This window comes from Muntiacus reevesi, chromosome 2, assembly GCF_963930625.1.
Source record: "Muntiacus reevesi chromosome 2, mMunRee1.1, whole genome shotgun sequence".
In the NCBI taxonomy this organism is placed as follows: domain Eukaryota; kingdom Metazoa; phylum Chordata; class Mammalia; order Artiodactyla; family Cervidae; genus Muntiacus; species Muntiacus reevesi.
The window spans coordinates 149,740,814-149,754,782 of record NC_089250.1 but is presented as its reverse complement, the minus strand read 5'-3'; the positions used below and the strand labels follow the sequence as shown (position 1 = coordinate 149,754,782).

At 38.8% G+C, this 13,969-nt stretch overlaps 1 protein-coding gene across 4 annotated transcripts in view; it reads left to right on the top strand.

The window, feature by feature from the left end:
* Window positions 1-13,969, top strand: part of SORCS1 (sortilin related VPS10 domain containing receptor 1) — a 571,273-nt gene that overhangs the window by 388,281 nt on the left and 169,023 nt on the right. For all 4 annotated transcript variants that reach the window (XM_065920116.1, XM_065920114.1, XM_065920117.1 and 1 more), the window contains exon 5: window positions 1,015-1,088. In XM_065920116.1, coding sequence (XP_065776188.1) covers window positions 1,015-1,088 — 74 coding nt within the window. The remainder of the gene's footprint in view (window positions 1-1,014; window positions 1,089-13,969) is intronic.

Below are 13,969 nucleotides of genomic sequence, written 5' to 3'. Positions count from 1 at the left end.
CTGAGAGTTTGCTCAAACTCATGTCCATCGAGTCAGTGATGCCATCCAACCATCTCATCCTCTGTCGTCACCTTCTCTTCCTGAGTTCAATTTCCCCAGCATCAGAGTCTTTTCTAATGAGTCAGTTCTTCACATCAGGTCGCCAAAGTATTGGAGCTTCAGCTTCAGCATCAGTCCTTCCAATGAGTATTCAAGACTGATTTCCTTTAAGATGGACTGGTTTGATCTTACAGTCCAAGGGACTCTCAAGAGTCTTCTCCAACACCACAGTTCAAAAGCATCAATTCTTTGGTGCTCAGCTTTCTTTATGGTCCAACTCTCACATCCATACATGACTACTAGAAAAGCCATACCTTTGACTACATTTACCTTTGATAAGCCACATTTATTCATATACCATCCCTGAATTTCTCACCTCTTACCCATGCTATTCCCTTTGTGAGTACTGCTTGTCTGCTTATCTGCTTGTCCTATCTTTGTCAATTTGAATTCTGCCATTCATTCACATCCATGGTGAATCACCATACATCTCAGAAGCATCCCTAATTGATTTCTGAATCCTGTTCCATCTATCTGGTGGTTGCATGCATTGCTCATTATTTTTTGTCAGATTTGGGTTATATTATTGGCTTTCTGAAAACCAGGTCTAGATTTTGGACTTCTTTGTATTTCAGACACCAATCTGCATATTCCAGGGCCAGTGGTACAGCTTACCAGGCAGAATGGGATATGAATACCAAAATATTTTAATATTTAGTGGACATGTGATTTCCAACATATCCCTTAATCTTCGTGAGCTTCAGTTTGCTCAACTATAAAATGGAGATATCAATGTCTTGCAGGATCTACATGGAGAATAGAGATGATACATGGGGCACTCATCTGGCATAGGAAGGGTGACTAATAAATGGAAGATGTTATTATTATCATCATTATCATTAACCCAGTGAATCATGTTTTATGCATTCAGTGTACCATGACGTCCTGGTGCTGAATATTTTGTCTTCTCTACAGTTATACAGCTCTGCTGAATTTGGGAGAAGGTGGCAGCTTATCCAGGAAGCGGTTGTACCAAACAGATTCTACTGGTAAGTCTCACTCTATTTACTAGCATTTTGAGATATCACCTGGAAAAAATGAGCATTGGTATCTTCCCACCCAGAGCTCTCACATGAAGTCTGTTCTGTTTGGGACATACACACATTCTGTAGGGCAGGAGGTGATATTGGAGTGGTTAACTTGGTAAGCCTGTTAAAGCAGTATCATAAATTCCTTTAAAAAAATGAGATTAATGACAGCAAGAGCTATGCAAATGTTTTGTTATATTTTGATGAAACTGAGACAGACACTTAAAAACATTTTAATAGTGATTTTTATTACTAAAAGTGTTATGCACACATATAATGCATGTTCAAATTAAAGACTTTCAGTGTAAATAAGTAGATCTTAATTAGTCTAAAAGCAGATCCTCTTCCTATTCCTGATTTTGACTCTTTGAAGTATTCTTTTTATCGTATGGAATGCAACCAATGTTTCTAGTTTCTCACTTCTCCTTCCATAAACATTCTATGAATACCTAAGCATGTATAAATGCAAAACATTCTAGTGTAATATTGATACTACTTATCAATCCCTTTTGAATTTACAACCTAAATCATATAAAAGAGGAGATTCCATCTTACCCTAATTTATCTAACCTGTCTAGGGAATAGGCATCTAGGTTGCTTCCAGATTTCTGCTGGTATAAACAGTGCTCTGTGGAACTAGCTCAAACAAGAGTTTAAATATCCTTTGTTCACATCATTGAGAATTACTGGTGCAAAAACCTTTTAGAAGCCAATGAGCTTCCTGCAACTAGGACAGTGAAAGTTGCCTCCCTTTTATTCCTCTTAAAATCACACTATCTTTCATCAGCCTTGCAACGTCCTTGTACCTAATAGCTTCCCTCACCATTCCAATATTCTCACTTCAAAGAGGAATGCATTTTTATTTTTCTCATTCTCAAACACTGCCCTGAGACTCCTGTGGGAGTTGAAAGCCAGAGAACAGATAAATCTCTTAACACTAGTGAAACTGCCTAAAAAAGTGAAAACAAGTCATTTGCAAACAAACTGGCTCAAAGATAACACAAAGAGACTTCTCTATGGAAAGATACTTTTTTCTCCCATTACAGAGATATTGATAACTAAATAGGGTTTCTGTTGCATAGAAGTCACCCACCTCTTCACTGCTGCTTCCACTCAGGAATGACTGAAGCTTTGTTTTTGGCATCTAAATTGGCCTCTCCTTCTCTGGGAAAACAGTTCTAACTGTCACTGAATCTCCCTTTTCTGATCAGCATTTCTTCTCTTTCTCACTTATTCATTTTGTTTCTTATTCATGAGACACTTTGCATCTCCTTGTGCATCTCCTTATAAAGTCCCTTTCTGGAAAGAGAGTCCATGTGTTTTGCTCTGTTTATTTTCATTTCCTCCTTTATTGGGTGTTATATGTTCATAGAATAAATAAATAATAATATGCACAGAATAAATAAAGACTAAAATAAATTAATGTGGTTCCCCTCATTTAACCTGGAGATGGAGTCTATGCTTCACCAGTGAGAAAGTATGAGAGACCGATCTTTCTTTAAGTCCCGCTTCCAAGTAACTGAAAACATTTGCACATGGACCAAGCAGTGGAAGGTGAAAACTTCATGAAAGTCTGGAGAGAAGTTTGTTCCAACTGACTGAAACAAAGAAAAACATTGATCAAAAAAAGAGGAAAGTGAGATGAGAGAATTTCCTATGTTAAATGGCACATGGGTACCACAGTATTTTTCAGCTCACTGAGGGCTAATATACACACATTTTGGGGATATAAACAATTCCATCATTGCTTTGACTGGTAGTAATTGAAAACCCATTATCTCTTCTTGGAATGGGGGTCTTCCATCTGTGACCAAATGTTATTACATAAATATTATTATACAAATTTTATTTATTATACAAATATTATACCAAGTCCTTGTAACCACATATCATATCATTATCTTTATAAAAACTTTATACATTATCATATATAAATTCTAATTAATCTGTCTGTTGAGTGAAATAAATGATACCCCTCCTCTGCCTTTGGGAATAGAGACCTCTTCTCCATTCAAGCTCTGACACTGTGGTAGGCATTATTCAAACTTAAGCAATGTAATCCTCAGAACAATTTTATGAAGTAAGCCTTGCATTATCATCCCTAACAGAAAAGGAATCTTTGGCATGGGGAGGTTAAATAATTTAGCCAAGGTCACCCAGCCAGAAAGCAGCAAAGCCAGGATTAAGATTCAGGCAGAATGGCTTCAGAGCCCATAAGCTACTGGATCAGTGGACTCTGCCACTTCTTGGAACTTTTCTGAGCTGGAGCTATGAACTCTGGAAATCTAGCCTGTTTTAGACAGATGAGTAGAAAACCCAAGGCTCTTTTGACCACCATGCCTGTGTGTGTATCCTTCCAACTGGGCTTGGAAAGTGGCCCCTTTGGATTTTCCAGAGAAAGCATGAGACCTTGTAAATTACACAGTGCATATGACAGTTGATGAAATATATTAGTCTCTGGCCACATGGTCTGTATTTTCTGACTCTGAGGAACATCCTACGGCTGGCAGGAAGGTGTAAATTCAAGCAATATTTGTTAGACTCTTGGAAACTAGTTTTTTTTTTTTTTTTTTAATTATATAAGAACTATTGGACTATCTAGGATTATTCAGCAAGCTTAATTGAAAGAAGCTCTCTTTAATCATTTCTGCTTAAAGCCTGGCTGTGGGAGTGTAGAGGGGACTGAGGGAACTTTTATAGTGCCAAACTTACATGTGACCCTGGATAATAATGTAGCATTTCCCGTGGAGAAAAATGAAGATGAATTCATATCTTTTCCTCGTCACCTAGTGCACTTAAGGCATATCTTTATTTTTGGTGACAATAGCACTCCTACCCCTGGAAGTAGTCAGTGGTAATTGTAAAGCAATTATGGAATGTAAGACTTTATCCTTATGCTCATGGTGGTTATTCGTAGTACCATCATACTGACATACATGTGAACGCTCTTCCAAAGAGTTTAAATTGCTTCCAAAATTGATTTGCATGTTTAGGGCATCTTATAAAACGTATCTTAGCACAATATTGCCCTAAATAGAATAGGTGTATTTTTATTCAACTAACTGTTTTAATGGTCTTGTTCTTTACTACATCAGAAATCAATTATACTGGGAGGCAGTACAGCTTAGAATTTAAGGGGCTCAGAGATACTGAGGTATGAGATCTAGCTTTGCCATTTACTAAGTAAGGCGTCATGGGTAAGTTTAGTTCTGTGTGCCTCTTTTTTTCCCTCTGTAAAGTGAAGATAATTAATACCTACTTAGTTAAATGGGATGTTTCTTGTGAATTGGTTATATGTCTGACACCTAGGCACTGTATTGAGTCCCTACTGGCTTACAGTAATATTAACTGATTTTTTACATCTCTCAGTTCTGTTTTTTCCCCAAGTTGGCTTCATTCTCAAGTTAGATTTCACTATTTATTATAGCAATGATGGACATCATCAAATTTAGTCTTAGAATCTGACAGTTTGGAAACTCCATCAAACCAGTCTGTCTCTTTCCTCACATTTCCAGGGATTGGATCCAAGTAGTCTGGCTTGGATCAGAGCTATGTAAGATGGTTCATTACTAATGTAGGTCAGACACATATCTTTTCTGGGAATTAAAATAGGAGGTGGTATAGAGTCTCAGTCAAACTCCATAGCTCAAGGATGGAGGAGACAAGATTCCTAAAAAGGAAGAAAAAAAGGTTCTGTTTTCATAAAATAAAAAAAAAAATAGATTTTCATTAGGGAGAAAATAAGATGGGAGAGCTAGGTGTCAGAAAGATAATGTTCCAGAATAGGGATATGTATTTGTTAAGTAACTACAGTGGTCCAGGTACGTGATTTTGTTGTTATTCAGTTGCTAACTCATGTCCAACTCTTTGCAACCCCATGGATCACAGCATGCCAAGCTTCCCTGTCCTTCACTATCTCCTAGAACTTGTTACGATTCATGTCCGTTGAGCTGGAGATGCTAACCATCTCCCCCTCTGCTGCCCTCTTCTTCTTTTGTCTCCAGTCTTTCCCTGCATCAGGGTCTTTCCCAGTGAGTCATCGCTTTGCATCAGGTAACCAAAGTATTCGAGCTTCAGCATCAATCTTTCCAATGAATGTTCATGGTTGATTTCCTTTAGGATTGAGTGGTTTGATCTCCTTTCAGTCCAAGGGACTCCCAAGAGTCTTCTCCAGCACCACAATTTGAAGGCATCAGTTCTTCTGCACTCAACCGTTTTTATGGTCCAACTCTCAAAACCATACATGACTGCTGGAAAAATCATAGTTTTGACTATATGGACCTTTGCTGGCAAATCGATGTCTCTGCTTTTTAATACACTCTCTAGGTTTGTCATAGCTTTCCTTCCAAGGAGCAAGCATCTTTTAATTTTCATTACTGCAGTCACCATCTGCAGTAATTTTGGAGCCCAAGAAAATAAAATCTATCATTGCTTCCACTTTTTTCCATCTATTTGCCATAAAGTGATGGGACTGGATGCCATGATCTTAGCTTTTTGAATGTTGAGTTTTAAGCCAGCTTTTTCACTCTCCTCTTTCACCCTTATCAAGAGTCTCTTTAGTTCCTTTTCATTTTCTGCCATTAGAGTGGTATCATCTGTATCTCTGAGGTTGTTGATATTTCTCCTGGCAATATTTTTTCTAGCTTTTGATTCATCCAGCCAGACATTTCACATGATGTACTCTCTTATAAGTTAAATAAACAGAGTGACAATATACAGCCTTGTCATACTCCTTTCCCAGTTTTGACCCAGTCCATTGTTTCATGTAAGGTTCTGACTGTTGCTTCTTGACCTGCATATAGGTTTTTCAGGAGACAGGTAAGGTGGTCTGGTATTCCCATCTCTTTAAGAATTTTCCACAGTTTATTGTGACCCACATAGTCAAAGGCTGTAGCATAGTTAATGAAGCAGTGAAAATCACTTAGTTGTGTTCAACTCTTTGTGACCCTGTGGACTGTACAGTCCATGGAATTCTCCAGGCCAGAATACTAGAGTGGGTGGCCTTTCCCTTCTCCAGGGGATCTTCCCAACCCAGGGATCAAACCCAGATTTCCCACATTATAGGCAAATTCTTTACCAGCTGAGCCACAAGGTGTTTTTCTGGAATTCTCTTGCTTTCTCTGCGAATTTGATCTCTGGTTCCTCTGTCTTTTTTTTTTTTTAATTAATTTATTTATTTTAATTGGAGAATAGCTGCTGTAGAATATTGTGATGGGTTTTGCTATACATCAACATGAATCAGCCATAGGTATACATGTGTCCCCCCAATCCATTTGATCCTCACAACAAGATTGTGGAGTAGGGATTTTTATTCCCCTGTTGATGAAATAGAAAAGTAATATAGTTTATGCAACATAATATGTAGTATACCAAGTTTTGAAACTTGGTCTGTCTAGATCCATGACTTTTACTTGCAACAGTAAAGATCAGCCCAAAATTCAAGTTATGTGTGTGCTCAGTCATTTCACTCGTGTCTGATTCTTTGTGAACCCCTTGTATCCCTCTGTAAGAACTGTTAGTTTAGCAGTTCAGTGGAACTTCCCTGGTGGCTCAGATGGTAAAGACTCTGCCTGTAACACAGAAAACCCAGGTTCGATCCCTGGGTGGGGAAGATCCCCTGGAGAAGGAAATGGCTACCCACTCCAGTATTCTTCCTTGGAGAATCCCATGGACAGCGGAGCCAGGCGGGCTACAGTCCATGGGGTCGCAGAGAGTCAGACATGACTGAGTGACTAACACACAAACACACACTTTCTAACAGTTTAATAGATAAAAACCAAGGTATTGCATTTAATGCTAAAGAAGACTGTGGAAAGGAGAACCAGTGGTACCCACGTGCCTTGAATAAGTGAAGCTTCTGCCAGAAACCAAGTTTACTGTTTAAGAAGTTGATGAATATGGTTTGTTGGAATATGATTCAAATTTAGGATAAAGGAATGAAAGGTAGTTTTCCTTATAAACCACTCAGCAATCTATTGGGCTTCCCTGTTAGTAAATTGATAAAGGATCTTCCTGCAATGCAGGAGATTCGGGTTCAATCCCTAGGTCAGGAAGATGCCCTGGAGAAGGAAATGACGTGTTCTTATCTGGAGACTCCCATGGACAGAAGAGCCTGGCAGGCTACTGTCCATGGGATCGCAAGAGTTGGACACAACTTAGTGACTGAACCACTATAGCAATCTATTATCTGTGCAAAAAACAAGGCAGTCTTAGAGGCGTTTCACTTAATTTAGAATAGCCTCAAGCATACCTTATTCAAGCAACATATTGATTATGTTGTTCTGACATACAGGGGGCTGGCTGGAAGCAGGGACAGCTGAATGGCAGATTACATACTTTTTGTAACTAACTCACACATGAAAATTAGGAGTCGGCTCGACAGTAAACCTTCTGTCATTCTCGAATGCCATCCTTGTTTCAGTGATGTCCCTCAGGGGGTGTATGCCAGCTGTGTTGTAGCAGAGGGATCCAGGAATATTTCTGGCTCCATTTTCAATGTGTTTGAGCAAGTTTATACTTTCTCATCCGTCCCTATGGTTCAATGTCAGTCAGTATCAATGACTTCCCATCCCACATCTTTGGCAACAAGTCTCATTTCTTGAGCACTTACTGTGTGCCAAGCTCTGTGCTGAGTGCTCTGCATATGTTGTTTCAAACAATCCTCAGAACAATGATGTGAAGTCATTTATTGATGAGAACTTCTTCAAGACATGTAATAGAAAAAGGAAACCTGTTTTAAGGGAAAAAAAGAATTTCAGATGCTCATGGATCTGAAAAATAAGGTCTAACTTATTCTAGACTCTATCTGATGTGGGGGCTCATTGCAATCATCAGTTTTCTCTTTTTATTGATTTATTTTTGTTTGCTTCCAAAGGCATTTGATTTTTTTGGCACATGATTGATTTACAGTGTTGTGCTAGTTTCAGGTATGCAGCAAAGTGATTCCGTCACACGTGAAGTCATCAGCTCCTACCCGGGTCCTTTCATCCAACCTCAGGCATGAGAGGCAGATCCATACACTTTCATTAATATATCTGACTACAGTCAGAAAACACTCCAGGACTTAAAATAGTTTTCCTCTCTGAATCTGATTCATATCACTTCTCCTCATCATCTAGTCTTTGTTGAATATTGCTGCCAAGCCTATTTCAGCATTTTATTTTGCCTCGTTTGATAGTTTGTTTCATATTCACCAGGTTACCATATCACCATGACCCTTCCTCTTCCTCCTTCAGGTGTGCTGGTATTCAACCCAGCATCTCTAAGACCTCTAAGCCACTCTCACAAAAGGGACTTGAACGGGATAAGGCATGAGATAACTAACTCTTTTCTCTTTCCTCAGCTGGCTTTAATGGTTTCAATAATAAAAGAACTCTCTCTACTTTTCCTTCCCCAGGTTTTGCAAACTGGAAATAGGGTAAAATCTAATGATGTTACCAAAAAAAAAAAAAAAAAAACCACCCACACATATATATACATACATACATACATATATATATGTATGTATATGAAGTAAAACTCTATGTTATCAAAATAACTAGAAGAAATACTGCTATATTTGATAGCATTCGATTAGATAGAGTTATGGCTATTTTTTAAAGATGCTCTGCTGTATTCTTCACTCACATCCGTGAAGCCAGTCATTTTCTGTAGAGAATAATACTATCACTCGCTTTCAGTTTTATGTGAGACAGCAGTGCAACATCCCACCATCCAAAATCGGCTTTTTCTATGGGCTTCCATATTTCTGTATTCCCTGTATCCTAGCCTTGGCACCTTAGAGTCATGTTCAGCTCCACTCTCTTACTCACCTCCTCTTAAATCTTTGCATTTCCAAGTCCCGCAGGTTCTACCTCCAGGAAGTTTTACCTGCCCAGCTGCTCTTCCATTCTCCCTAGCGTCATACTGATTCAGCACCACCTTCCCTCCCACTAGGAATAGTAAAAAAGCCTCTCCATCCATCTCCTCCTATCATACTACTGCCTCAGGGACCATGTATGCATTTCTCTGTTCAAGTATTTTGTCTTATTTCTCATGGCTTAAAACATAACATTGAAAAGAATAAGAATATAACCTGGTTCTTACAAACCTGAGCTCAAATATACATTTTTTCTGGCCCTTTTGCCATGTTCCCAATTCTGTATGCCAAAATCTTAAAGGCTAAGTAAATAATTCTAAGCACTACTTCGTCTATGTACCAATCTGTACCTCTTATGTCTGTGGTTTTAAACATATTCCTACCTGGGAATAAATTGTCCTTTTCTTTTTGTTTGTTTGTTTTTGCAGTGATTCATTTTTAACACCTACTATGTGTCAGGATATTTTTTTTTCTTTGAATATAAAGGTAATATGTGAGGGTCTTTGTCATTATTAGGATCACAATATTGGACTTTTATGTTCTTTTGCTGATGACTGCCTGTACTATGTAGCCCTCTTTGGTTCTGGCTTCTTATTTTTTTAGGCAGGAAGAATCTCTTCCTTTGAATATAACTGTGATCATGTCACAAATAAAATGTAATACATCATAGTGTCGGTCGTATTACAGGTCTGTGTGTAGGATTAGCAGAAAGAACATAGTAGTAATAGTAGTCACTCAGTTGTGTCCAACTCTTTGCAACCCCATGGACTGTAGCTCACCAGGCTCCTCTGTCCATGGAGTTCTCCAGGCAAGAATGCTGGAGTGGGTATCTACTCCCTTCTCCAGGGGATCTTCCTGACCCAGGGATCAAAACTGGGTCTCCTGCATTGCAGGCAGATTCTTTGCCCTCTGAGTCAACAGGGAAGCCCTAGAGCCATCATATGCAGCTTCAAATCTGAGCTTCACTATCCACTACCTGGATGATCCTGAAAAACTGCTTCACCTGCCAGAGCTTACTTTCCTTCTTCCATATCTTATTTTGAGAATCAAAAATGGCATATTATGTTATTAGTAAGTAACTTAGCACTAAGTATGTTCTTTGTATCTATCTTTTTGTTTCATTTCTTTCTCCTGCTAAAAGATAAGTTTCTTAAGGACCAATCCTGTCTTTAACATATTTCTATCTTGTGTGCAAAAATAGACAGATAGCAAAAATTTTAGTGTGCACACACACATACATACCCCCCCACACACAAATGCACATAAGGTAGTGAAATTAATCTACTACACATATACTTGTATATGCACAAACATTAGCCTTTAGATTGAAACACATCTTGAATGGACGTTATCAGGAAACCATAATAGATAATCTGTTTTTCCTTCCAGCCTGAAAAGGTTAGATTTCTAAGCCACTGAAGCCATCAAAGTATATATTGAAGGAGGGAGAGGGGACATTCTGGATTAGTAAAAGGAACACTTTTCTATGCAGTAGGTTACTTATTAATTCAACAGGCTGTCTTAAGGAGTCGTGAGATCCATGTTAGCAGACAAATTTAAGCAAAAACAAAGTGGCTGCCTCCTAGACTGCTCTCACAGAGAGTTGTGCCAAAGAGTGTTGAGAGCTCCTCTACATACTTCAGAATATGGAATTCAGAAGAAGGAAACTCTTCTTTCTTTGGAGTGTGGACTTTGTTTTCTCTTCTTTCCTCATCCTCCCAGACAGTCTCTCCTGTTCTGAGCCTCTGAGATGAGCCATGTGTGTGGCTTGGGTAAGAGCAGAGAGAAGTAGCAGAAAATCACGCCCAGGATCACATACCAGGAGCTGCAGTGGGGCATTTCTGGTACCTGTACTAGGCATGCTGGATAAGAGGAGTTTCATTATCCTTGAGAGGGTTGCTGTTTTATCTCTTTTTTTCCTGTTAATGAGCTCCACTTCAGTGCTATTTCCCTATCCACTTGCACCTTCCTCCACTTCTTAATCTCTTCTATGATTAGCAGGTTTTCCCTACAAATTATGTTAAATTTCCCCTGCTACACTCTGAGCCCATCACTTTTCTCATGACCTTCATTCACTAATGGCCATCATTGATTCCTGTCCTCCTTATCTTGATGACTTCTTGTCTCCAAGGACTGCAGCTCCTCCATCACTGAACAGCTGAGATTTAGTCATTTCTCTAGATTCCCTCTAAGAACTCTTACGATGGCAGAGTACAAGAGATGCAGTGAAAGGCCAAAACAAAGGGTAACAATCCTCGTAATTATGACTTCCTAATTTAGACTAATTAAAAAAAAAAAACTGACTAAGCTCTGGTGATTAGGCCTCACTCAGTCTTCAAGTTCAAGAGCCTCTAGATTTGTCCAGTGTCTCCGTATATAATTTCTATTGCTCAGTCACTGTCCACCTTTGTATGTTCTCTTTTGTCAGTGAGAGGTGGTGTTTGGTGTTTCAGAGTAAGGGCTCTGGAGTCAGGATGCCTTTGTTAGAATTTTATTAGAATCCTATTATCAAGGGTGTCACGATGAGTTGTTTAACTTCTTTAAGCCTTTTGTCGTCCTCATCTGTATAATGGTTATCATAATAGTGGCCTCCTCATATATTTGTTGTCAGGATTAAAGTGAGATTTGAGGTTAAAGTCTAAACACATGATGCATGATGAATAAATATGAACTATTATTTAAAAGAGGAATAGTGACAAGTTGGGTATTAATGAGTTTCTGAAATGTGGCCATCTCATTTTGATATTCAGTTTAATCCGTTATGATTTCAGTGGGCATTTTTAATGTGTGTGTGTTATACGTTTTTGTTGTGCCAGAATTTGGAACAATGGACAGAAAAGCAGCTTATAATTTTGTAGCTTCTCTAATATTTGAAAGCTCTTCTTTATCCAGTTCATTTAATTTACATCAGTTGAGTCATTTTCAGAACTAACACCCGTCCGTGAAGATAGAGGATACAGCCCCTGTATCTTCTGCAGCTGATGGGGTGGGGTTGTGAAGGGAAGACCCCATGGACGTCTGTGGAAGGGTATTGTCCCTGCATAGCTGCGCCTCTGTGAGTGGCAGCCAAGTATCTGACTTGGAACCCAAGGTCACGAGGCTGTCAGTCTGAAAAAAAAGCTGGGCATGTAACTGGAAAGGGAAGAGCAAGGGCAAGCAAGAAAAAAACCTACCAGTCTTTCTGCACTACCTCCCATCACCTCTAGCCAAAAGGACCTTCAGGGTGAAGTGGCCGCTGCTTCTCTCCTGCGTTGCTAATCTCACACATGTTTCCTTTCAGTCAGTTCTAACTAGAAGCCATACAGAGACTCTGGAAAACATACTTGCAGCTTTGCCAACTTGATCCAGTGCAAAATCACCACAGTAAACCCATTGAAGATATGGCTCCTGTTCACATCATTTACCATATATAACTTCCAAATGAAAAGAGAAACATTACACATCTGTCTAGCATGAGAGAACTCCCCATGTAACTTAAAACATGATAAATATCTTCCTAAAAAGATATAAAAACCATTGCCTATGGCATAGTGTCTGTCTTTGGGTGATATTCCTTCTCTAGTGAATCATAGTTCCCTATTCTTTATTCTATAGTTAAAAATTGACATATAGTATAAGCCACTAATAACACATTTCATGTTGAAACAGAGAAATGGGAAAGAGAAAAGAGAAGGATTCACAAACACACATGCACAAAGATATGCACATTAAATTAGATGAGGGTGGGCCTCTAGGGCATGGTTCTTAAGGAAAGGAATTTATCTGTTAACAGACCAATAGTGAGAAGAAATTTCAGTAGAAATCCTACCGAAAAGTTAGGATAGTGAAGTACCCAGAACAGTCCCTGGTGTATCCATATAACTTCAAATATAAACTTTTATGGAATGAAGACACACCCTTATTTTGTGTATCTGTCAAAATATTTCTTCTCATTAAACTTTATCATTTCAATAATTGTAATACACCTACTGATTTAAGAGATGTTAAAAAAAAATAATGAACATTTTGGAATTGATGAAATAAGTGAACAGTAAATGTTTCTTGAGTGAGTGAAAGATGAGGAATGGATGTGGGAGATGGGATAATCATAGGTATTTATTTTCCAAATCAAAGTTTAGATGAGTGAGTGAGTGAAGGTCTCTCAGTCATGTCTGACTGTTTACAGCCCCATGGGCTATACAGTCCATAGAATTCTCCAGGCCAGAATAGTGGAGTGGGTAGCTTTTCCCTTCTCCAGGGGACCTTCCTAACCCATGGATCAAACCCAGGTCTCCTGCATTGCAGGTGGATTCTTTACCAACTGAGCCACAAAGGAAGCACATGATTACTGGAGTGGGTAGGGTTGTCTAAATAGAAAACTAATGAGATGTGGAATGATGAATTCTAGACAGGTGGGTAGTCAAATGACCCAAAACCTGGCTTATTTGACTAGGTAGGAATGAAACTCAGAATGACCTGAGGAAGATCATAAAAGCAACTGTAAGACTGATGAATCCTTGCAGATGACTAGCCCTGATATGTTTATGCATCAGAATCTCAGGATTCTTCGAAAACTTAAGGCTCATAACATCTTATTTCTGATTCTCAGGAATCCCTTCTATAAAATTTTAAGTTAAGTGGCTGAAAACAGCCTTTTGTATTGAGAATGGAACTTTGTCTATCAGGATCTATCTTTCTTTAAAAACAATAACTAGAGGAAATAGACTAGTCCCACCATTCTTTATTGTTGGCTCTGACACTTAAAACATCAACACCTCTAAACAGAGAGATCCCATAATTTAGAGAAAGCTATCAAGATTTTCAGGGGCAAGGCAAGATGTGCCCTGGGGTGCGGGGGGGAAACTTGCTGCAGCATTTATGAGATTTATGGTAAAGGGTTTTACATGAGGGCTGAAGTTTAAGGCAAATAAATCCCAAAAGACAAATACCACCAATAATTGAATTACAAAACCATTATCATGTGCTGAACAGAGCAACTTTATGA